Here is a 26,972-nt window from a genome sequence, read left to right as displayed (position 1 = left end):
CACAGGCACTTAACACACACACACTCCATAGTCACTTTCCTCAGAAGCCAGTTAGCTTACCATTCAGTCTTTGTACCTGTGGGAGGATACCCACACAAGCCTGGGCGGACATGAAAAGTCCAGGCAGATGGCAGCGTCGATCGTAATTGAACCGGAGATATCAGCTGAGCAGCAGTACTGCTAACTGCTGGGCCTCTGTGTCGTCTTTTTGTGGAGAGATCCACTTTGTCTCCTGCAGTGTTATAACTCCCCCCCCCCCCCCCCCCAAAGTGAATGTTCCATACCCCCTCCCCACACAATCACAGTAAATGTGCCCCTCTCCTCCCCCAATCACAGTAAATGTGCCCCTCTCCTCCCCCAATCACAGTAAATGTGCCCCTCTCCTCCCCCAATCACAGTAAATGTGCCCCTCTCCTCCCCCAATCACAGTAAATGTGCCCCTCTCCTCCTCCAATCACAGTAAATGTGCCCCTCTCCTCCTCCAATCACAGTAAATGTGCCCCTCTCCTCCCCCAATCACAGTAAATGTGCCCCTCTCCTCCCCCAATCACGGTAAATGTGCCCCTCTCCTCCCCCAATCACGGTAAATGTGCCCCTCTCCCCCCCCAATCACAGTTAATGTGCCCCTCTCCCCCCCCAATCACAGTTAATGTGCTCCTCTCCCCTCCCTGCAATCACAATAAATGTCCCCCTCTTTTATCTGCCCCTCCCCTATCAAATGTATACCCAGTTAACTTACCTTCTACTCCTCGATGCTGCTGCTCCTGGTCACTGACAGACTGGGTGCGCGGCGCAGTGACGTCATCACTGCCTATTAGAGCAGCACCGCGGAGAAGAAGGTGCAGCACGGTTGGTCAGACTGAGGGGCCCGGAGAGTTCAGGGAGCCCGGACAGACGGAGAGGTCTGTCCGGGCCCCCTAGTCTGTCCGGGCCCTCACAGCTGTACTGGCCGTACCCCCCTGATGGCGGCCCTGTGTGTGCTACGTGAACAAACAGCCAGTGTTTAATAAACTGATTTGCACCCCTTGTATTGTAACATGGTTTATCCATGAGAAAATGTATTCCGTTTTGTTTTGCTTTGCTCCTTAATGACTCGGGTCCATAGTGAATTAGCTTTGGGATGTGGCTTAATGCCAATCACACCTTTTTAAAGCTCCCGGCTACACCTTCTGTTGGAGTTTTCTGCATGATGTTGTTAAATTGACTATTGATACTTCAGTACTACACTGTGTTGTTTCATCACTGTAAGAATATGGATTACATTCATTTACTTAACACTGATTTACTAACCTGTCTAGGGATCTGCAGACCAATATTCCATCTATCATATGATATGGGCTTAGACAGCATGTAGCTCTTCAGCTGCTCCATGTCCCAGCATGCTTTGCCAGCTTATGACACAGGTCATTCTGGGACATATATCTCCACAACAGCTGGAGAGCCATAGGTTTCCTACCTGTCCATGATGGTATGATGATTATCCATACTTGCCTACTTTCAGGCGGTGCAGTCCGGGAGAGGGGCGTGACTAGAGGGAGGGGACGGGGCGCGGTCAATTGCGTAATTTTGCTTGCCCTCACCGCAATGAAAATGCCGTTTTGGTGCAGGGGGTGGGGCCAAAATGACTATTCATCGCGATATTTTGACCATTGAATTGCGGGATGCGGGAGACTTGCCTGCTCTCCCGGAAGTCCGGGAGACTGACCCGGCTTTCGGTAGTCTCCCGGACATTCCTGGAGAGTTGGCAAGTATGCGATTATCCCAATATTAGATTTCAAGAATATCCCCACAAACCTCATTTTCTGTGTCCCATTCCTCTGTGAAAATCAGCAGCTCTTTTGGAAACTCCTCTCTTCTTACTCTTCTAACTGAGTGTGTACTCATTCACATTTTGTACAATGCATAATGGAAATGATCTAGTAGTCACTCAGAACTGAGAGGATCTCTAGATTTGTAGGGACTTGTTTCTATGAAGATGAAACGATGGGCACTATACCTCTCTTCTGTTTTCAGATTCAACACTTCGAGCAGACTCTTGAGAGCATTTCTGACCAGGAGAGCGGGAGGCAGACGGTGAACAATTGGTTTGATGCCCAACAACGAAGGCTGGAAAAATTGCATAGACCATCAAGTATAAGAGCAGCTGAGAGTGCCTTGGCGGAGTGCACGGTAAGTGCTGGCAGACCCATCAAGTTTGTCTAACACAATCACAAGTACTTGAAAGCTGTGTTATCCCGAACCTTCTGAATCTACCTGTATGTTTTCTGTATATTTGGTTTGTGTGCTTAAAGAGAAACATCCTATTTACAAGTAGAGTTTATTTTTTTTTATATTTTCTTTACATTTAGAACATCGCCCATATAACTAGTGCTGACCTATTGCTTGCCTCAGGGTTTCCCAAACCCAGTCCTCAGGGCTCCCCAATAGTGCAGGTTTTCCATATCTCCTTGCTGGAGCACAGGTGTATTCATCACTGACTGACACATTGTAACAGATCCACAGGTGGTCCTAATTATGTCACATGTGATCCGGAAAACCTGCACTGTTGGGGAGCCCTGAGGAGTGGGTTTGGGAAACCCTGGCTTGCCTCCTTGATGAAATTCTATCCATACACTGAACTATAAGAGTACTCCCTAGTGACATAGAACAATTACCGAGTGCCTACTCCCTCTTAATAAGAAATTAAGTTGAATTATATTATCTACAAATGGGAGCAATTTTACTTTACGGAGTATGAAAATATATAATTTCCAAAAATAGTAATGTTTAGATGCAGTGTCCACTTAGAGCAGTGGCCGGTACCCCATTGATTGTCAAAATATGTTCTTGCACCCCTTTGAAAAAAATTATGTTCATCATCATCATCTATTTATTTATATAGTGTCACTAATTCCACAGCGCTGTACAGAGAACTCATTCACATCAGTCCCTGTCCCATAGGAGCTTACAATCTAAATCCCCTAAATGACACACACACACACACACAGACAGAGAGGGAGAGAGAGACTAAGGGCAATTTAATAGCAGCCAATTAATCTACCAGTATGTTTTTGGAGTGTGGGAGGAAAGCCACACAAACACAGGGAGAACATACAAACTCCACACAGATAAGGCCATGGTCGGGAATTGAACTCATGACCCCAATGCTGTAAGACAGAAGTGCTAACCACTTAACCACCGTGCTGCCCACATTCAGATCAGGAAAACATACATTTAATTGCAATACTTTTACATACCTGTTTATTATTGCTCAGTGGGTTCACTGCCATCTCACATGCATGGTTTTACTAATTACTTATATGATCTACAAATCTAAATGTTAAAAATTATTTTATTCTAGCATGAAGACTTGCACCCCAAGAATTACACCCCCAGGGATACAGTGGTTAAGAACCACCGATTTAGAACATTTTATGAATCCATGTATCACAATTTGGGTAACATTTTTGGAAGGGTTTGATAAAGAGCAGCTCTTTATGTACCCAGATGAATCACTCTCCACTTGAAATTCATGTACAACCTTCAGTTCCAGGGAATTCTGAGAATGTATTATTACCGATACTAGGCTGCAAAAGCGCACAAACAGATTGCAAAGACATCCACTTCAGTGATCCATGGTTAAATAGCTGGAACGCTTGAGGATCCTATTATGTAATAAAAATCATATCAGCCAGATAGACAGCAGACCATGACCGAGAATGATGAACCTGGCAATTCATAGTTGGCATACGCAGACAAAGGTTGAATCTCCCAAGGGGCAAAATGAAATATTTGTTTGAGTTGGTGCTAGCCTAGTGGTAGCAAAGGTGAGATTCTCATCTTACCACCTTGCCTCTTACTTGCTCTTCCAACACTGCCTTTACCTGCACTCTGGAATAACTAAATTGTAGTAAGAAGAGCAAGGTGACACGAGTCACTGCAGCCACTGTCTTAGCAGCACGGTGACTGACGGGAACCATCCCTTTCCATGTGTTTAACACATTCTTTATTTACCTCCATTAATCATTATGTGTATATATAAGAGATTTATAAGTTTTTATTCATTTGCATTTAGTAAATCGATACATTGATTTTAACGTGAGTTTACCTATATGTTAACATAACATTACGTTGGTTCATCCGCCTAGCTTTTGAGTTCTTGAACTCTATTTAAACCAAATAGCTAAAAATTTTAGCGCTGCTTCTTGGTTTTATTATTATTTAAGGTTGGTTTATACCCTTTCATTTGCAGCTGCTTTTTCAGCTGCTACTGTTTCATGTAATGGTAATTATAAGGTTATCCCTTTTGTATTTGTATTGCTTCCTGCATTCAATGTTTGCAGAGCATGGTTTTTATGGCAGATGCTACATTACAAGTACCGATTTTGGCAGCATAAGGGGTCAGAATGCTCCTCAAGAAAACAATTGGGCTTGTAGCAGTTATGGGTCAACTCGTTAGACTCTCATCCGCTGATCTCTGCCAGTGGTTGCCCCCAGTGCTGTTCCAGGGTTAACAGCCTGGATAACTTTTTAAACTATCCTCTGTCTGAGTTGTCAACTTACGGATTAGATAGAGGACGCACCTTTCCTGGGTTCTTCAGGCTATTTTACACTCTCTTTACCATGTAAAAATGTAACGCTATCAGAACAATTTTAAATCTTTCTTAGTTCTTACCTGTGCATTTAAAGAAGAATCATCGCCTACACATAATGGATTTTGTGAGCTGAACTAATGTTTAGGAAGGGACATCCTGGGCCTGAGTCATTAAGGAGAGCAAATAATTAAAAAGGAGTAACTTTGCACATGGGCAAATCCATGTTGCATTGGAGGGGGAGGTAATTTTAAAATGTGCGGATGGATTTATAGTTGGGATAGGATATGTCCTAGATCTACTTTAGATTTCAGTGTAAAAATAAAGCTATCAAGTATTTGTGGGCTAGATGAGAAAACAGCCAGCATTTAACTTGTGTGCAAAATAATAAACTAATTTGCACCCCTTGCATTGTAACATGGTTTGTCCCATAGAACATTTACTCCTTTTTCTGCCTTACTTTCCATAATGACTCAGGCCCCCTATCGGTAGTGCAATCTCCGAGACATGAAACATTCCATACTTCCATTGTGTGTAGGTGATAGGTAAGACTACAACATGTATGATTGAGGTGCCGCCCGTCCATATCACTGTACTTTTCTGTCCTCGCACAGACATCAAGCTGAATCTGGAGACCAGTTTGCTGCAAACAAGGCGATAGTTATGCAATGTAGCCTAGGATGAATATTTTGTTCTTTTTGCAAAACACTGGTTGTTATGGAAATAAATGACCATGAAATGTTATTGTCTGGAAACTGTTTTTATAAACTCACAATACGTTATAAAAAATGTTTGTGTTTCTTTTGACTTGGCTGTAACAGTAGATACTGTTAAAGGGTCACTAACACCCCACACTGAAATATAGAAAATGAAGGTAAAATGCATTATACTGTACATTGCAATATATACATCAATCTTTAAATTCCGTTGTAAACTGAGGGACAGTTTCCTCACCTCTACATTACAAACCTCTGTAGTTGATCATTTCCTACAGCTTTTAAACTAAAGCTTAAATTCTAAAGCATAGCATGTCAGTTAGAAGCTAAGTGATCTCACTAGCTCTCTCCCTACGTATGTATAAACATAAATCTGCAGCCTGTACTCAGCATTTCCTTTAGATTAGACTAGAGACTGTAAACCAGTCATATAAGCTTTGCCTTTTTTAGTGATGCAAGACAGAGATGCACTACATTTCTAAACAGTTTTGTGAAGATGTTCCCTTTCTCTAAAGCACAGAACATACTAGATACATTTTTATTTTAAGTGCATCTAAATGAATCATTTCAGCTCTTTGTTCTCATATATAGTATAAAAACTGTATAAACGGAAGATAGAGTACAACACTCACCACAGCTGCAAATTGAAGATTTGGGGGTATATTTACTAAACTGCGGGTTTGAAAAAGTGGAGATGTTGCCTATAGCAGCCAATCAGATTCTAGCTGTCATTTTGTAGAATGTACTAAATAAATGTTAATAGAATCTGATTGGTTGCTATAGGCAACATGTCCACTTTTTCGAACCCGCGGTTTAGTAAATATACCCCCTGTATTCGATTCATTTGTGGAAACATAAGATAATTCCCAACCATTAGCTATTTCACAAGGTCACTGCCATGCTTTGTAAGTAACAAAATATCCCTAAAAAGTGTGTGTATGTGTGTCATACTCTAATTTAGTTTTATATACTGGATTTTGGACATTCAATTAGCACATACACATATAAGGATTTTACACAAGGCTAAAATAGGAATTAAATGTCTATACCATGCAAAGTAGTTAAACTGTATGTCTTGAATTCTTTAAATATGAAATCTGCTACATTGCACTTTCTTATCAAATTCACTTTAGTAGAGTATATTTAGTTATAGTAGTAAAACTAAAACTATTATAATAAAACAGTAAAACTATTTTTTTAATGTTAGGCGCTTGAAGAGCAAATTACAGCTAAGTTGGATGTCATTGAGGAATTGGAGAGGAACAGAGTGGCAACAGGAGACCAAACCCTTTCAAATGAAGGTGTATTGACAACAGAAACTCTACTCAAAAAGAGGGACCTTGTTGCCAAACAGGTCTGTATTTCTTATCTATAATAACCACTAAATTCAAAATGCTACTTTATATAAAAGGCCTAGTAGCATCATTTATTTTCATGCACGTATCTAAATGTTTGAACAACCTGTTGAATTGACAGATTATTTGGATGAATCTGTGATTGTTTGGAGATAATGCTGCCACACATATCAGACATGCTGTCTGTAAGGCTATTGCCGCATCTGTTTCCAGGCTATAATATCAAAGTTCTTCTTTTTAATGAACATGTAATTTTCAGGTTGAAGAGCTGAAGACTTCCACACATTCAGCGCTGCAACACTGGAAAGACTGCAGTGAAAACCATGGTCACGTAGACAGGATGATTGTCAAGTTACTATATGTTCTCGAGCAAAGCAAAATCCCCTCACCCTCACTGAACTGCCTGAAGCACCGTATGAAGAGACTGCAGGTACAGTCCTGGTATATCATCTGCGTATATGTGTGTGATGTGAGTAGCACATCAAGTTTCTGTGCAAGTGATGTCATGATTTCTTATTGAGTTAACCCCTATGTCTGTGGAGAAGATGGTCACAGATCTGGGGCCTGATTCATTAGTGATCTTATCTTGTGCAAAACTTAAGATGCTTATTTTTAAGAAGAAACAGATAAGAGTAACAAATAAGATAATAACAAATAAGTAAACAAATAAGAGTGAAGTTAAGATGGATTTTCATCTTAACTTAAGAAATTCTTCACTTACGCAGTGGATTTTGCTTCTTATCTCCCTTTTCTGAGCATGCACAAAGTGTATTTTCTTTAGATCATTAAAAATGGCAGATAAGATCACTAATGAATCAGGCCCCTTGTCCTTTAATGACCAGCCCAAATGACTGGGTCTGCTCACTAGTCTAATCAATGGATCTGATTGGCTTCCCAGTGTGTATCTCATATCTGCTTTATGTGCCTGGTTATTTACAAAAGTGCAATCCACACTCAATTTATTTCCTTGTGTTTTTGGTTTACTGGTCCATTAAAACATATTAAAAAAACATACATATGTCTGCTAACACAGCTCTGAAATCCATTTACACACAATAAACTTGATCCCATCTTCCGGGATAGAGACGATAAGTACAAGTAAAGGAGTAAAAGTAAAATTTTCCCGTATATATGAAACTTATCTCCTACAAATAACACATTTAATAAAAGGTCCATTGTAAAGGGGTAATCTAACGCTTATACTGTTCTTCCTGGCTTTTAGGTTGTTCAGGAGGAAGTGGAGCAACGTGAAGAAAACTGGAGTAAACTTAGAACCTCGCTGAGTAGTTTGGAAGCTCTCTGCAGCCCAACGGTTTTGGCCATCCTAGAACAGGAGTGCAGGGACTCCAGAGACAGGTCAGTGGGTCCTGGAATTACAGAATATGCTTTATTTCCTGCCATATTGTCCATGACCAAATTTAGGGGGGAGATTTAATTGGCCGCGATGTCTGGCTGTGCACACTTCCGGCCATAATATTAAGGAATCTCTGCTCATTTTTGAGCAGAGGTTTCAACCTCAACATCGGTCGCGATGTGTCTCCGTGGATTGGTCCTGAGACGCATCGCTCTGAATTGAATCTCCCGCTTAGAATGGCTCTGTTACAACTGTACATTAAGCCTATACCCAGCATACTGAACAGGGGACTTGGACGAGTTGTCAGGTACAGAGAATGGCATAAGGAAGTAGAGAAGGTGTACTGTGCTGCTGGTCATAGTATAGAATAATAGAAAATACTACAAAGATAGCCAAAATGTGCAATTGTATATACATACTAAAGTCAAACAGTCAAGCAGAACTAAAAAAAACTTATTTGACCATTAAGAATTATTATACTCAAATAAAATGTAGATACATAATTAAAGCTGTACTAAAAACAGCTGCAGTGATGTTACATTATTGGACAAAACTGAATAAATTACTTTATCAAAAAATGCATTAAACACTTAAACATTATAAGTAAATCTACACGCATGGAAATTATAGCCACATAGAATCCCCCCCCCCAACTAAAGCAATACAAACATCTCTGAACATCGGTACCTCTAGTTATCCAACCTAAAACTAAGCCGCCATCCGCTATAACTTAATATTGCCGTTTGTACAATGTCAGGTGGGCTGCCGCCAGCGAGGAGCTGTCTGGACATCTGCGATCAGGGGGCGTCTTGTTGCAGCTGTGGGAGGATTACGCTGGTTCCTGTGAGGCGCTTACACCACACATGGAGCAAGTGGAAGAGAAATGTGAACAGCTCATGTGCGCTAAGCTGTCTGAGGACCGGGTGAGAAACACCCTACAGGAGAGGATCCAGGATTTACATGTGAGTGTAACAGATTATTTGACAAAATAAAAGTTTTGCTCATTCTAAAATCTTTGTTTTGCAAATGAAATATTGTTTGCCACTTGTTGTGAGACACCAATGTTAACCACTCTGCAATGGTACTGCCCACATATACATGATATCTTCAATAACATAATCTTACATACTGAAAATAGTTTCCCATAGATGATATATCATCAATGTGTAGGTACATTAATTTAAATCACTGAATTGTTCAGAAAAGTGTATATGCATCTTTCTTATGTATGTGTGTGTTTCAGATTGCATTACAGTTCTCATGTTAACAGGATTAGCTTAGCGTTGCCATATAGCGCAGTGATATCATAATATAGCACAGACTCCTTATAATATATAACAAACAAGCACATATTCCTTATAAAATACAATAATCTAGCACAGATTTCTTATTGCACAACCGCTGCTCCCATTCATATATCAATACAGGTATCACAGCTTGTGTCCAATATATACATTGATCCAGGGTGGATCTAGAAAAATTCTGTACCCGGGGCGAGATAGGGGAGGGGGCGATTTAGGCCCCGTCCCTTTCTAACATCTTAGGCTGCTGACGGCTGCACACTATGTGCAGGTCCGTCCAGCCGTGACAGGCAGGGACGGTGTGCTGCCCGGCTGCTCTGATTGTGTTTTAAACACAGTCAGAGCAGCCGGGCAGCACACTGTCACGGCTGGACGGACCTGCACATAGTGTGCAGCCGTCGGCAACAAACGTCTGTAACTCCTATTAGGGCACACACAACTATAACTACTATTATCACGTACAGCACTAACTTCACTACTTCCAGTACAATCACCACCATTGTTGCTCTACAAATTCCCTGTCCTCCAAGAACTAATAATCAGTCTCCATATAAACCTCATATATCCCACAATCTCCATATGATATGTATCACAGTGCTCTATATGTAAGAAACGAGACACCGCTCCCCAGACTTTTTGAAAGGAAGCCACTTTGTTGTTCTGGAGACTAGTTATATATTCCATTCGGGACACAAACCATATACGGTTGACTGCCTCCTGGTGCAAGGGGAGGGTTGTTGGTTTTTTTTTTCCAGTTGGGAGCTATTTAAGGCTGCCGCACAGGAGATGTGCAAGATAAGCTGATTAGTGGCTTTGTCCATATGGGGTACGGGGTTACACAGGAGGAGATTGGCAGGAGTCGAACTGAGGGTGAGCTCGGTGACGCCTGCAGTGAAGGAATGGATATTGGCCCAGAAGGAGGAAAGTGCTGAGCACGTTCACCATACGTTCATGAAAACTCTCACTGCCGCCAGCACATGTCAGAGTAGTTCGGAAACATGGTTTGGAGGTGACTGGGGACCAGGTACCATCTGGTGAGGATTTTGTAGGAATTTTCTTTAATCACTACACTCATGAAGAGTTTGGAAATCCCGGAGTGGATTGTTTCCCACTGTTCACCGCCAAGGGGGTTATCCAGGTCCGCTTCCCGGGCCGTTATGTAGGGGGCTGGTGTGGGGTCCATTGGGGCTAGGACAGAGTGGTACAGGAGGGAGATGGCCCCTTTATAGCTGGTATTGTAGATGAAGTGATGATTGAACCGGGAAAGGCGTCTGGAGGGGGTGGATGAATGAGAGGACCATATTAAGTGTCGGATTTGTAGATAGCGGAAGAATCTGGAGTTGAGAATGTGTTGTCTCTCGTGTATGTCTGAGAACGGATGTGGGCCAAAATCGCCCACTATGTGGTGCAAGCGCATGGTCCCTGCATCCTTCCACTCCGAAGCTACATCGGGCTCTTAGCCTGGGGAAAAGAGGGAGTGATCCCATATTGGGGTGAGTGGAGAGGGGTTCTCTGTCAGGGGGAGAGTCTTGTTCGCGGACTCCCACACAGAGAGCGTGTGGCGCACTTTGGGAATAGCATAAGACGAGGCAGAGTGGGGCCTTCTGTGCAGAAACTTCAGCGAGCTAGCCATGAGCATGTCATTTTCTATGTCAACCCACCTTTTAAAGTGCAGGGCAACGTGCCAGGACACTAGTTGGCAAAGATGGGTGAGCTGGTAATATCTGTTGAACAGATGCATTCCAAGGGCACCTGACATTAAGGGTCTAGCAAGTAGGTTCCGACGAACTCTTGGTCTGCGGCTATTCCAAATAAAGTTGTTTACAGGCGTTCTAAAGAGCTGAGAGAGTTCATAAGTCAGGCGATAATGAGGTAGATGACCACATAACACTTCTATAGACCTATATGTTTGGTCAGTAACGCCAAAAGAGGTGAGGCAGCTTTGCCCAAATGGCTGGATCTCATTTGCCCATTGATGGTTGTGGCGAAATCGATTAGGGTCAATAGGGATGATAACCAGTGTGGATGCCCTATGAATATTCCCTGTCGTTTTGGAGAATTGTTTTGAGAGTGGAACCAATATACACAACAATATCACATGCTGGTGCAAAATGTTGTTGTTTTTTAATTATTTATTTTCACACTTTTGCTAGATCTCTTTCGCGAAGCAATAGAATATTTCCTGGCTTCAATCCTCCCCACTGACATACACGCTGTTTACTGGCTGTAGACCGGTCTCTTGTTTACAACCTATTCTGAGCCTCGGCAGCTGGCAGATCTAGACCAGGTCATCCCATTCTCAGACATTCATTTTCCTGAAAGCTTCAATCATCATATCTAATCTGTGCTCATCATCTCTGGGTGCTGACATTAACCCACTGTTGTAATACCCAGATGTCGCACAACTTCACATCCTCATAATGGGAGTGAATCTGACTTGAAAAGACAGACTTGTGGCTTTACTGTGTGGTAATACACACTCGTTATCCATTTATACTTCAGGAGCTTTCAAACAACAGTATTATCAGAATAACACTTATAGATATGTATCTGCACAGTATTTCTTTAGAGAAATGCTAATTTATTATTGTTTTTGAGGGTTTTTTTCTTCTTCAGTAGACTATTCCTTACCTTGGTACCAATAACCATGCCTGTTTTTTACTATATCAGTTTAGTTACTAATTAAAAACATACGCACCAGCATTTCTTCCCCTCCCTTTAGATTGTTCGCTCCTTTGAGCAGGGCTCTCCTACCTCCTGTTTCCATCACTTTTAACTGCGCTCTCCAGCTACTCAGTTCACCTCCTCTCCAACCCTCTGCCCTCTGTCTCCTCTCGCTTCTCTCTGCTCCCCTCAGTGACTCTTTACCTGTCATCCGTGCCCACCCTCTTGGGCCATAGTTACCTGCCTGTACTCACTTTTCCCCTCCGTCTCTTTCTTGCTGTGACTGAGCCCCCAGAGTTATAGTGCTTACTGTTACTTGTACTTGTACTGTGCTGTTTCACCTTGTACTGTGCCATTGTTTGTCCTTGTACGGCGCTACGGATACTTTGTGGCGCCCTATAAATAAAAATTAATAATAATAATTTCTTATTGTACATTCTGGACAGTATAGGTTACATCCTGGTTCACCCAAACTAAGACTATTATGGATTAGTGATGAGAGCATGCCATCCTGTCAGGCAGCTAATGCCCCTTTAGTCAACAAAAACTAGGACTAACTTGGTAAAATCTGTTGGTATGTTTACTAAAGTTCTTCTATAACCGTGAACTCTTTCAAAAGTTCTCTCATCGTTATGCGACTGGGGACAAAATATTCTTGATTTTGTGGCTATGACACATTTACACAGCACAAAATAACTTAAAGAAATCTCACATACAATGTTTTTATTTTAAATATCCAGATAAGTACCCTTTTAAGTGCGCATCTGATTTTATTCATTTGTCAGCGTAAACGCTGCAAAACGAGCGCTCGAAAAATATTACCGTTTATACGGTAATATTGCGAGCGAAAACCGTTAATACGGTAGTTTACTCGCGGAATTTCAGGGAGCTGCGAGCTGAAATTCCGCGAGTAATTACCGTATTAATGGTAAGATTTTTGGAGCGCTCGTTTTGCAGCGTTAACGCTGACAATTGAATACGCCCCATTATGTCTCTTTCAAAATATCACTGTTTGCAAAAATAAAATGTCTGCCAGACAGAGAGACAGCCAGACACAGGCTCACAAGGAAGGGTGTCACAGAGCAGAGAAAGCTCAGAGTGGAGTTCCAAAGCCCCTCTGCCCACTACATTATCTGCAATGTGGCTGTAGTTGCGATGGTAGTGCAGAATCATAAACCATTAATAGCAGCCTGAAAGAAACACAACAAGGGAACAGTATACTTCTTATAGCCTACCAAAGTGATGTGTTTAAAAAAAGAAAATAGAATTACAGCTTTAACCTACACACACACTGCCATTTTGTGGCCTGAACCAATATTCATAGCAATCAACAGTCGGTGATGGCAGCCATTTTGTGAGCTAAACCAGTATGTATGATGCAGCCTATCACAGTTTAAATAACAGCCGAAGGGACAGTATTTCTTATCCTTTTTATGGAATACTCGAGCATAAATAAACCATCTGCATTGAAAACGTCAATGTCTGTGAAGAAAGGAAATTAAAAAAGTAATTTTGCTTTGCATCTCTACTGTTGTAAAGCATGTTTGTCAGCAAGGAGAAGATTTCTCTGTGTGCGTGTGGTAACTACCGTATGTGATTGATAATGTGTTTTGTTCTGTATAGGTGTTGGAGCAAAACCTGCGGGGACTCCGTGCACACAACCTGCAGGTTTCTGAGCTGGCAGACAAGGTGATGCGACAATATCCCGCAGCCGCCGAAGTCATTCAGTCAGAGAGACAAAACACTTCCCACAGAATAGCTCACTTGGAAAGAAGTGCCTCTTCCAAGGCCGCTGAAATGACGGTATTCAAAAAAATAATAATAATAATTCTGTATATACCAGTATATTGTTAGCATAAAGGAACAAAATGCATTATAGCATGAAATACAGTGAAGTAAAAAATGAGCGCTGTCGATGCCAGCTGGTCTATTATGAAAAACTAAGCGCAAATATTTCCAGTACCCCGTTTATGAAGGGGTTATTATTTTGATTTGGAGCAGATCTCAGTCGGTGGTTATGACTTTAGAAAATAATAGATCCCATGCCCCAATACTAACTATTATCACTCCTATCGCCTGCAGTAGAACATTGCGGACAGTAATATAAATTGCTGCATATGGAAAAGAAGCATGTAGCCCATAGCAACACTTTTTTTTTTTTTTTTTTTTTTTTTTTAAACGGCACTGGAAAATTGCAGAATCTGATTGGTTGTTAATGACAACACCGCCTTTTACCTGTGGATTAGTAAATACCACCCTTTGTGTTTTGTAGAACAGAATACTTTTTACTCCTAGTTTAAAGTACTCCCCCTATTTATTTCTGACAAGATGTAGAAATGTTTAGATTGTAAACTTTACTGAACAAATCAATTGCACCTGGAAATGTCTGTTTTCAGCACAGTGCGCAATTTGCATAATAACAATAATACATTAAGATTTTTTTTCTTTGTCTAGTTTATTTTTTTCTTCTAATTGACCTTCCTATTCATGGTCCATTTGAAGTAGTATTTTAACATCAACAAATATGTATATAGAACTTTTTTCACATAGTCATCACTTACAATATTTTAAATTTAACATGCAAATACAAGCGAAATTGTCCGTCCCCCCCAATTGTTTTTACAAATTTTGGGTTATCCTCCTCTTCAGGCCCTTTGATACTGTTCAACAAAACAAAAAAATAAACTTCTAGTAGGTCTCCCTATTGCCTCACTAAGGGGTATATTTACTAAACTGCGGGTTTGAAAAAGTGGGGATGTTGCTTATAGCAACCAATCAGATTCTAGCTTTCATTTATTTAGTACCTTCTACAAAATGACAGCTAGAATCTGATTGGTTGCTATAGGTAACATCTCCACTTTTTCAAACCCGCAGTTTAGTAAATCTAGCCCTAAGACATTATAAGCCAGTAGGTCTATTTTTCATGGTCCTGCTATTGTTTCCTGGCTTCGGAGAGCTGAATCAGCTCTCGCTTGCTTCTGTCTGGTCTTCCCTCCTGTCCATAAGACCAGCCTAGCACACAAATCTAAGGGGTCTACTAATGGAGGCACTCACTGTAGTATACAGCCGCCATCTTGTGAATTGGAGGGGAGTGGTCACCACCTCCAGTTTGCACATCAAATAGCAGATTTAATTACAATTGCTGTGTACTGTGAAAGAACAGGTATTTTTTTACAGAAACTCTGTCCAAAAGGAGCAATTATATAAAGTTCTTCTTTTTGAAACATAAGCATTTTGAAGCTATTATATCCAAAACAGTTTCCGTTTTTCCGAATTGTTGAAATGTGTCCCTAATGCCTTCAATCCATTTTCTAGTCAATCCAGAATGAGGTGGAGTCCTTCAAGAATGACCTAGAAAAATTCCAGTCCTGTGTCAAGTCATCCGCGGATGTTGTCGGCCATGTTTGCGTTTCTGAAAAGGAAAAGGAAGAAAAGTCTGAAGCAATAAAGGTAAATATATATAATGAATACATCACTCTAGTGTCTGCTAAGATTTTGATACTCGTCAATAAAAAAAACCAAAACAAATTTGTTCGATGTATAGAAACACCTTTTGGAACTCAGTGAATTAACCAACGATGTCGACCGCTTAAATGAGGAAGTCTTCACTCTTCCCCTCGATGACCGCACCCAGATGTCGCTACAGAACCTTAATCGTATGTGGGCCAAAACAATGTCAACAGCCCTTGAAGATTGCAGGTCAGTGAGAGTCAGAGCTTTCTTGTCTATTATGAAATCAAGATGCGGAACAGGTTTAAGCTGCCATAACTGAAGCTTGCCAGCAATACTGTGATGATTTTATATTGTAAAAGCTAACTTCAGCCTTATTTAACAGAACTCTGAGGGATCCTTTGTACCAATGTGGCATTGGTTATTGAAACGTGAAATGTACTGGTGTGAATGAGCCCTAAAACTGAAATACAAAATGTATATTAAATGCTAATACTGATAACATTCACAATTCAGTTATTGTGAGCATGGATTTGTTTCCAATGCTTTCCTGTCTACACACTTTATCAAGGCCACTATGGCAGCTTTTTGCAATCTGGAATAACTGATAACAGAGAACAATGACCCAGCCATTACTATTTAACAAATGTAAATACAATAAGAGTGCTATATTGTTATGGGCTATTTTTTTAATATTTGTTAAATAAAATAGCTTCTCCTATTGGGTCAGTTTGTGGGGTATATTTATCAAATACCGTATTTTAAACGCAGTCATTTTCATTCCTAATCGCAATGATAATTAATGGAACATCATAACTATTTATTAAGAATCTTCTGGGGACTGCTTTTGGGTTTGGAAGAGACAGGGACTATATCTGCTGCTATGCCATAGTGATACATTGACAGGATACTTAAATATGCGGCTTTCTTCCAAAAACTGCCGTTTTGGTGGGATTTTAATGCAGATTGATGAATAGGCCCCTGTATTACAAGAGGTTGTACCCCTAAGCAGCATTAACCACCGCACGTGATTTGTCATGTTTTGGCTGCGAGTGCCTGGGTGCGTTTAATGTGCCGTAGAAGGTCACTTACAACCATTCAGATCCTTCCTTTACTGCACTGATCATTCCTCCCTCAAAGTACTTCCAACAGTGCGGGCGGCATTTAACGCACAATCACTTTAGGATTTAGTGGCTTTTTGTTCTTTTGTAGTTCATACCTTCATTTCTTCATAAATATGAGAGTACACTTGACAAAATGAATAATATAGCACGGTGGCTCAGTGGTTAGCACTTCTGCCTCACAGCACTGGGGTCATGAGTTTGATTCCCGACCATGTGTGGAGTTTGTATGTTCTCCCCGTGTTTATGTGGGTTTCCTCCGGGTGCTCCGGTTTCCTCCCACACTCCAAAAAACAAACAAACATACCAGTAGCTTAATTGGTTGCTATTAAATTGCCCTTAGTCAGTCTCTCTCTCTCTCTCTCCCCCCAATGGGGCAGGGACTGATGTGAGTTCTCTGTACAGCGCTGCAAAATTAGTGACGCTATATAAATAGCTGCTGATGATATAGGTTTTACCTGTGTTTAATCCACTCTATCCGGACTGTGTTATAGATATAAAATAACTGAGTGCAGAATATAGTCGGTACTTTCCAGCATATAGTTTTGTTATTTGACTCATCATAATTTTCCAAAGCACTTCAATGTCCACTCTCCTGTATATTCCATTATCCTGCTCCACGCCTCTTACACATGACCCCGCTGTTGTTCTTACAGCTCAATATAGAGACTCTCTCATGGTTACATTCTGCATTCGGGCTGATCTCTTCCACTTTGCTCCTCCTGCAGTTCAGCTGTGTGGTTCATTTAAACAGATAAAATGCAATAAATGGGAGATTAATGAACATGTCAAGTGCTGATGAAGGGGTAAAATATTCTATTATTATCCTTTATTTATAAAGTGCTGACATATTAAACAGCACTGTATATTGAGAGACTCAATTGGCTACAATGATGTGAAAAAGAAGGTGAAGCTGGCCCTTTCCAAATGTGCTGACAATTTAATAGGGACTGCACAGTGGTTAGCATTGCTGCCTTACAGCACTGGGGTCATGAATTTGATTCCCGGCTAAGGTCCTTTGTGGAGTTCGTATGTTCTCTAAGCGTTTGCGTAGGTTTCCTCCGGGTGTCTTTCCTCTAGGTGTTCCGGTTTCCTACCGCACCATAAAACATACATGGTAGATTAAGTGGCTGCTGACTAAAATGGACCATAGTGTGTTTGTGCCTATATGTGTGTGTTATAGTATTTAGACTGGAGTGATCATCAGCAGCAGCTATTTATATAGTGCCACTAATTCCGCAGCGCTGTACAGAGAACTCACTCACGTCACTCCCTTCCCCTATGAGCTTACAGTCTAAACTTCCTAACATACACACACTCACAGACCAAAAGAGACAAGGGTCAATTTAATAGCAGCCAATTAACCTACCAGTATGTTTTTGGAGTGTGGGAGGAAACCGGAGCACCCGGAGGAAACCCACGCAAACACGGGGAGAACATACAAACTCCTCACATATAAGGCCATGGTCGGGTATTGAACTAATGACCCCAGTGCTGTGATGCAGAAGTGCTAACCACTGAGCCACAGTGCTGCCCATGATACAGATTTCCCTTATGTAGCAGTCTTAATCTAGGAGCATCTTAGAGTAACTTAAGCAATACTGAGGAGTGTTCTGCTTGCCCTCTGTATGTACTAGTAATCATTACTGTATTAGGCAGAAACGCCTGTGTAACTAGTACGGTATCTTCAGGGTGAATAATCTCCATACATCCTATAAACCAAGCTCAGTCACTAAGGAACCAAATGTCTATCTACAGCATATGTATATACACAGCATACTTAAAATCCCCCATACACACTGTAGATATGTGAAGCCTTTATACCATATAATATGCTCTTTTCTGAAGGAAAATACAGGTGAAAATTGATGTGTGTGTATATATAAACTAGTAGCTAATGTCATTTTATTATGGTCTATTTTACATTGGAGAAAGACCAATGAACCCTTAGGGTCATAGCATTTATAAAGCAAAAAATGTAATTGTATCTAATTAACATGGACACACCCAGAGTATGTGGTATATTTGTCTCCAACCTACGCTGGACCTCTTCAAGGACGACAAACTCCCGCCGGTTGTATGTGTGTTTTGCAGGTTGAGTACATCTGATAAATAAGCTTTAGGATAATCAAACACCAGCGCTCTTTAACCTTCTCCCCCACCCCCCTCACGTTCCATGTCATACATATGGGTGTCTTGCTAATCACTTGGTAGGAACATTAAGTAAATATAACATGTAATCTGTAAGCTCTGGAGAGGAAGTTGGTTTTCCCGCAAATGTTGCTTAATAGACTATTCCTATACTTGATGTCTGTAACGTAAAGGCATAGCAAAGCAAATACCATATTTAGCAACTGTAATTTGAAAATCTGAACATGATGTAAGACATCCAGAAACTTCACATGATGTTTCTACACCTCTAATGAAAAACAGGGGTATTATTATTATTATCACCATTTATTTATATAGCACCACTAATTCCGCAGCGCTGTACAGAGAACTCACTCACATCAGTCTCTGCCCCATTGGGGCTTACAGTCTAAATTCCCTAACATACACACACAGAGACAGACTAGGGTCAATTTGTTAGCAGCCAATTAACCTACCAGTATATTTTTGGGAGTGTGGCAGGAAACCCACACAAACACGGGGAGAACATACAAACTCCTCACAGATAAGGCCATGGTTGGAAATTGAACTCATGACCCCAGTTCTGTAAGGCAGAAGTGCTAACCACTGAGCCACCGTGCTCTGATGTTGTTCCCCCGTGTGTTTATGTAAAGACTTTGGCAAGTATGGATCTAGGAGGCATCCCTGAAGGAGGGGAAGTTGTAAAGGAGTCCTTGCCAAAATTCTTGATCAGCCAGTTATCCCTAAAACTTGTGGGTATTTTACTCCGTCTTCTCTGGCACCCCTAATATTTTTATAATATTACTTCATAGTCTGTTCTTCAAAGCCTCCATTTAGCAGTATAGGAGGAAACTCGCTGGTCTACAGTCAGAGTCAGTACTTGGTCCACCACCACAAACCTGGTCTCAACAGCTGTCTTAGTTTTATTATGGAGAATGGTTACATATTAGCTGCAGGAACATTTCCTGCGTAACAAGGTTAACACAGTTTGGGGGCTAGTTGCAGATAATTGTATTTGCTTTTTACTGCGCCTAAAAGCACCTAGTTCAGATTTGCTGGGGAGGAACCTTTAGCTTCATTACCCTCACAATTAAGGACTACGGAGGCAAGCTGCCGGATATTAGTGCTGTGCAGAAAAGAATAGCTCACTCTGAGACTAATAAACAATGATCCAGATTTATTATAACTAAGGTTTCTAAGAAACAGTCACAACTAAAAAAGTAAATAAGCAAAGATTGCACAAATATTTGGGATATACACACATCCAGACATTGTCGTCCTTTTTGTACGCCTCATGGGGATGGATCTTGCTCCAAGTAGTAGTCTTGTATGGGGCTCTTTGCTAACTGCACACCCTTGGATCTGACTTCCCTCTGCTGCCATTAAGCTCAGGCAGGCAACGGGCTCGCCCTAATTACCTGGAATGTGCTCCAACCAGTGCAATTAAACTCCACATCTCTAGTAGGTAACAGAATTATTTCCCCAATAGTCCAGCCTGATGGGAATCACAACACACACACACACACACACACACACACACACACACTCACACTCACACTCACACTCACACACACACACACTCACACACTCCAGGCTTGTAGAAAGAAGATACAAAGCACAAGAATCCCTCTTCTCCAGGGCAGGAGCTATTTTAACCACCTCTACTTATTGTTTCACTGGGTAATTCCTCCTTCTCTTGTCCATGAGAACATGGGTTCCTATTGAGCTGGAGACTGGGAGAGGGGCCATCTGGGCGATAATGGTCACTTGGTCCTTTATGGAGAAGACTCCGGCAGATCTCAGGCAGGTGATCCTGAAACAATGAGGCTCTTTGGATTTACGCAAATTAATTCATCCAGTAACAGGATCAGGGTAAAGGTGTCGTAGAATATCAGGTTATCTGTTCCCAGCGTGTTAAACATGTTTGTTGTTTTTGGAATGTGGGCGGCATGGGATACACTTTGGCTGAGCTCAAACAACAGTTATATATTTGCACCTAGTGGAAAAGAAGGGTACCAGGTCTTAATCTTTAGTACGTGGCCTTGTACCCCTATTCTGCCTCACAGGTCTATGTGCTGAGACGTTTGTAGTTAATAAGCAGTAATAATGTTTTAAAAACAGGGAACAACGGATGATTGAGCTAGAAAAAAATAACTTCATTCAGAATTATGAGACTTGGATGCGGAGTCTGGAGAAGATGGAGAACAGTCTGACTGTGGGAATTGCAGGAACTTTTGAAGCACTGAGAAAGCAACAGGAAATTTATGAGGTATGATGTCTGGCCAAATAGTGCTACTACCATAAGTGGGGAAAATACAATTGTTATGGGCCTGATGAATTATTGCAAAATAATGACAGAATCGGGGCACCTGTACACGGCTCGAGGGCCAGTCCGTGTTCTGTGTTAGTCATCAGTCAGTGTATCAGCAATACAGCAACAGTGTCACCTCTTATGCTCATTTAGGGAATGATTCAATTGGCACTTACACCTGACCTCTAGATGGTGCAAGTGATATGGCAGAAAGACATACACCTTGTGAGATGCTGAAAGCTTGAATTGGATGCTGCTTTGTGCACTCGAGCTTGGCACACCCTTACTGTACTTGGACTACGTGTATATACCCAGCTCTCGCCTGTTCTGCCCATGTAATTGTAAGCTGTCTTTAGTGTCCTTAGTGTAAGTGTGCGCTTGTAGATGAGTTGGATGTTTTTGTTTTCACTGGCATATAGTCCGTAATTTTACGCAAAATGCGACATTTACATTCCTTAATGTATAAGACTCATAGAGGTATAGTTACTAAACTGTGGGTTTGAAAAAGTGGAGATGTTGCCTATAGCAACCTATCAGATTGTAGCTGTCATTTTGTAGAACGTACTAAGTAAATGACAGCTAGAATCTGATTGGTTGCTATAGGCAACATCTCCACTTTTTCAAACCCGCAGTTTAGTAAATCTATCCCTACAATATACATAACTTAACTGGATACATAATACATAACTGGATGCTAAGAAATCTTCCATCTTTCATGGAGTGGGGCTTAGAATGAAGACATGTAATAACTATAAGTATAGTTTATTTTCTCTTTATTTTCTCTTTACTGAATATTTATGAAAAATAAAGCATAGGCATAAGTCATTCTCTATACAGAACCCTGTTTATCTCCATATTCGCATGTGTATAATAAGTGCGTATTATATAGAATGACTAGGACACTGGACCTCATTACTGAATAGCATGCACCCTACGAAAAATACTTTGTGTCCCCACACTAACTACGGGACACCTCCATAAATGCGTCCTCATCTTCCTTTAAATCTCATTTAATAATATTTTGCCATAAAATGAAGTCTCCTGTTTCCACATGGGCACTATATTAGGTGCCCACCCAGCCCTCATCCATCAAGAGATGCCCCCATCCGTCCTGCTCCTCCTATCAGTATATGCTGAATATTGCACCACCAATTTTGCAGGAATCTTGATGTACAGATTCATGCGCTTCCTCCATAAATAGGCACATTCACAAAACATCACTTTTCTCTGACAGGACATTAATTATGTTTTGGGGTTTATTTTATTTTATTTTTTTTTCAGAGACTTCAAGCTGAAATTGCCATAAATGAACACATTTTACCTTCTTTTGTGAACAAAGCCCTGAGTGTCTTGGAGATGGAGGGAGAGGAAAACAGGTAACTCAGGACATTCCTTTACTATGTCATATCCCAGATAATATACTAATGTACACTATAGTTTTTCTAGGCAAAAAAGTGTTACAGCTGCCTATGGTGCAGGAGATGTAGCTGCTGGTTGGCCTAGATGTCTAGTGCCCCTATATACTGGAACATGATATAATATGTTACTTTGCAGTATCCTCTGATCTCTTGCTCTGCAATGTCCTTTATCACTATATGTATTTTTGCAACATCATCTCAGCCATGTATACATTGTCATGGTAGCTCATATCTACAGGGAAGTTTTGCTGTAATCATTTGTAGGTGTTAGAAGATCTGGTAGTTTTCTATGTAGTGGGACATATGTAATACAACTACCTACAATGTTTTTAGCACATACTCCAAGAAAATGAGTATAAATAATAAAATATTTGATGTTATTCCTTAGAAACGAGCTGATTTTAAAGCTTACCTCCTTGAAAGAGAAGTGGCAGAGTGTGATCAGACTGGTGCAACAACGGAAGAGAGAGATAAGTGTCCTTCTGAAGCAATGGCGACAGTTCAGAGTCTCAAAGCAAAGGCTTGGAAAGTACTTGTTGGGCTTACAAGATGCCGTGACCAATGTCAGCCATCAGAAATGTCACAGTCTGTTTAACGCAGGAAAACTCCTGAATGATTTCAAGGTAAGTTTGTGTAAGGATTTAATTTACATTTGTTATATTTATACTCCCAGGTTCTACTATGACACTTTAAAGCTTTTTATTTACTCTTTACAAAGAATCGCACGACTTCCAAGCCAATAATCTGGCAAATTATGCATTTGCCTTAGTTCTCAGTGTCAAGAAATAACATACACCTTTACAAGTAATATAGGAAAACAGGACAGCTCAATAACTGATCGCAGAATCTCGGACACGCGACGCATTTGATTTTGAGAAACGCACTCTGTTGTCTATGTAGACCCATAAAAAGGTGCACAGCCAACCAGTGTGACAGGTGTCTCTGTGCAAACGCTGTGCAGGAGTATGTGTGAGATTACAGGCCCAGATAAAATGTGAAGTCTGCTTTTTGAGTGCCACCACCATATGAGGTGAATGAGTGTACTTCAACCAGGAATGACACAATCCCTCCGGCTCCTCCCATAAGCAGCAATAAAACGATGTTCCTCCACAGTTACGTCTTGACTAGTTAGGTCAAGCCTGGACGCACATAGTAGGGCACATTAGCGCAATATTAGGTGCATGATGCCACAGAACTGCATTTTTACAGAATCATAAAGGACCCCTATGGTATATAAAATAAAACCTTCTGTACAATTCCTATGGTACAATTTAAGCTAAAACTAACCAATTTCAAAATGGTCAGCCATTAAAATAAATAAATCAGCTTAGCAAGAGATGCCCAATATTCAAAGATGTTTGTCTCCAGTAACAGGCCTAAATTTAGTACATAAACTGTTACTTGAATAAACTGCTCCTACATGGACCCTTCGTTTACACACAATGGAGCAGCCATTTTGTAGACAGAAGCAATACTCATGATACTGCAGCCTAGTGAATCGACAGGCTGAAAATGGCCCCCAAAATGGCTGCCTCCACTGTATTAATGCCAGATCTGCATTAGTAACAATTGTTCTTTATGTTCAGATCCACTTTGAGGATATCTATTATGTACTGCCTGCAAGTTATAGACAGCCACTGTAGATATTTGTAAAGGAAAGATATATCAATTTAATATGGATGTCTGGCAAGTGCACTCTAACCATATTTGCAATCACACTGAGTTTGTAGTGTTTTTTACCATTATCATTGTTTTCAGCAGTGTCAATTGATGCATGTTAATTGTTTAACACATCTAAGCTGTCTCGTTCCGGCCGGAGCGTATTGTGGACCTATCCATATTAAATTGATATATCTTTCCTTTACAAGCGCCCAGAACCTGACTATTTTTATACGTATCTAACATTGTTGGGAGTTTAGGGCTCCCCCATACACTCTCAGGTTCGCATTTGGCTGCTTCATATATTTGGAGGAAGCGCAGCCTATCCCTCTTTTTCAGCCACTGTAGATATGTGTATCCAAACAAGTGTCACTAGGGGCCACCTTAGGAGTATATAATGTACTCGTTCATTGCAGCTGTACACTGTACAGTTGATTTGGATGCAGCGTGTGCCAAATCTTAATCTACGATTATTTTCTGAACAGGACAAGGAGCTACGCCTGAAGAGACTGCAGCCCAGTTATCTCACAACGATCAATGACTGCAAAGACTTACTGGCAGTGGCTGCACCAGAATGTCAGCCAGTCCTTCAGCAAGATCTGGCCCAACTTCAAGACCAATGGGAGAGCACAGCCCGGCAGCTACAGGCTATTCTCACCCATTTCAGTGATGTCACTCAGGTAAGTGGCTCTGCTAAGACCTCAGTGCACTGCTGTGTAGAGAAGTAGAGAATTATTAACATTTGTCATCTCCAAAGATCACTTCCTGGAGAATTCAAAAAGGAGAAAGGACCATCTCACAGAAATCGTGAACATCATTTTTCTTTTATACATGCAGGGTCTTATAAGAGAGAGTAATATAAATTATTTTTATACAGTTAGCTAAGGACTGCTGTATTATTTTTTAATTTTTATTATTTTAAATGCATTGTTGTAAAATACACTATACTGAATGTCAAACTATCATCTGCTTTTACAGCAGTCATAAAGTGAGCATCTAACAATTTTAACAGTTGTTGGCATAATTGACACAGATAAAGGGGGCAGATTTAAGCTAGACAAATACACACTGGGCCTGGATCATTAAGGAAAGTAAATAAAAAAAATGAATAACTTTACACCTGGGCAAAACCATGTTGCATTGGAGGGGAGGTAAATTTAAAATGTGAGGACAGATTTATAGTTGGGGTAGGGTATGGCGAAGATCAACTTTAAATTTCAGTGTAAAATAAAGCTATCAAGTATTTGTGTGCTACATGACAAAAATAGCCAGTATTTCCCTTATGTGCAAAATAATAAACTAATTTGCACTTCTTGCATTGTAACATGGTTTTGTCCAGGAGAAAACTTACTATTTTTTTTGCCTTACTTTCTTTAATGACTTGGGCCCACTGAATCCATAGTAGGCTCAGCCTGCAGTATTTCAGTGTGCAAAATGTCATTTTCTCAAAATAATCATAAGAGCTTCAAATATCATAATTGTTTCCATTGAGTTCTTGTAATGGTACGAATATAACAAGAGGTGGAATAATTCACTGTTTTCTTCAGAAGAGACAACATTTTGGCTGGAAGCTGGAGGACAGGAGACACACTCTCCATAAGCTGAAGGAGAGGGTGGATGAACCACTGCCAACACTTCATGAGGAGCTAGAAAGAGCTAAAGAGGCCATTGAGGTATTTACATACGATTTGTATAGTGCATTAAACTGCTCCTGTGTGTGTCTGTCTCACTCGACTCTGAAAAAATGAAAAAGTAGTCCTTAATATTATATCAGTTCTGAAAAGGATATTCTACACCACCGGGTGGGGGTACGATAAAACTGTGCTAGTAATTTCGACACCTGTCAAGCCTCCAAAAAAAACCGAAAGAATAGAAAATCAACTTGAAATAATTAGACTTACCTTGAAGACGACGCTGGAGATGCCCGAAGACAGCAGCATAATGACAGGAAGGCTTTCCGATTGGAGAACTGACCTCCTCTGCTGCCCGACGTCATCGCTACGTGTGCCAAGCAAAATTTAAAGCGGCAATGTAGGGTCCCCTAAGGTTAAGTGGTTAAACACTTAACCGAACATTGGCGCTTTAAATTTAGCTTGACAGAAGTCGCGATGGCGTCGGGCAGCAGAGGCGGTCAGTTCTCCAATGGGAAAGCCTTCCTGTCATTATGCTGCTGTCTTCTGGGATCTCCAGCGTCCTCTTGAAGGTAAGTCTAATTATTTCAAGTTGATTTTCTATTCTTTCGGGGGGGGGTTTTTGAGGCATGACAGGTGTCGGAATGGTGGTAATCGCAAAAATGATTACCACCGGTACCACCAGCACAGATCCGTAACTTAAAATTTTAGCGCCCATTGCGAAAAGGAAAACTGTAGCCCCCTAGCCTTTAATTTTTTATTTTTTTTTAACGAATAACTAGCCTTTAATTTTTAACCAAATTAATCTACAATATTTATTAACTGCGCCCTTCTTTAGCATTGCGTCCTGGGCGGTCTCCCTTCTCGCACAGCCCTTGTTATTATGGCTCTGTACCAGCAGTAGAGACAACATCCAGTGTTGTACACCTCTCACTATAATACTGCTCCGTGTTCCTGTTAGGACACACAACATCTATATGACCTGGCCACTAGCTATGCTCATAATAAAAAATCTATTACACTCTTTATAGACAGAGAACAGTCTGTTGACACCTTTGGACAAATTGAATGTTTTACTGGATCTCGACATGAAAAGATTTGATTACAACCTTTATGGGTACAATGTTATAAATGGCTATTTCTGAACATTCTAACATTTAATGTGTTAAGATTCTAGTGCAAATTGTTGTGAACGACACTATTGGAATTAATTTGTTCTATTTTTAAGACAATAATTCATAAAAGGCATGCATTTGAACAAGCCCAAAAATGTTTTAAAAAAAGTATTGTT

The 26,972-nt window shown here is 40.8% G+C and overlaps 1 protein-coding gene across 1 annotated transcript in view; it reads left to right on the top strand.

Annotated features, from left to right (window-relative positions):
- SYNE2 (spectrin repeat containing nuclear envelope protein 2) overlaps positions 1-26,972 on the top strand; it is a 255,816-nt gene that overhangs the window by 193,187 nt on the left and 35,657 nt on the right. The window contains exons 81-93 of the mRNA XM_075192813.1: positions 2,014-2,169; positions 6,495-6,641; positions 6,902-7,072; positions 7,865-7,998; positions 8,754-8,958; positions 13,585-13,764; positions 15,277-15,411; positions 15,506-15,660; positions 20,784-20,931; positions 22,255-22,349; positions 22,780-23,014; positions 24,536-24,730; positions 25,598-25,723. Coding sequence (XP_075048914.1) covers positions 2,014-2,169; positions 6,495-6,641; positions 6,902-7,072; positions 7,865-7,998; positions 8,754-8,958; positions 13,585-13,764; positions 15,277-15,411; positions 15,506-15,660; positions 20,784-20,931; positions 22,255-22,349; positions 22,780-23,014; positions 24,536-24,730; positions 25,598-25,723 — 2,082 coding nt within the window. The remainder of the gene's footprint in view (positions 1-2,013; positions 2,170-6,494; positions 6,642-6,901; positions 7,073-7,864; positions 7,999-8,753; positions 8,959-13,584; positions 13,765-15,276; positions 15,412-15,505; positions 15,661-20,783; positions 20,932-22,254; positions 22,350-22,779; positions 23,015-24,535; positions 24,731-25,597; positions 25,724-26,972) is intronic.

Source organism: Mixophyes fleayi, chromosome 12 (assembly GCF_038048845.1).
Source record: "Mixophyes fleayi isolate aMixFle1 chromosome 12, aMixFle1.hap1, whole genome shotgun sequence".
Taxonomy (NCBI): Eukaryota; Metazoa; Chordata; class Amphibia; order Anura; family Limnodynastidae; genus Mixophyes; species Mixophyes fleayi.
The sequence above is the reverse complement of the archived record's forward strand: the minus strand, read 5'-3'. Positions and strand labels throughout refer to the sequence as shown.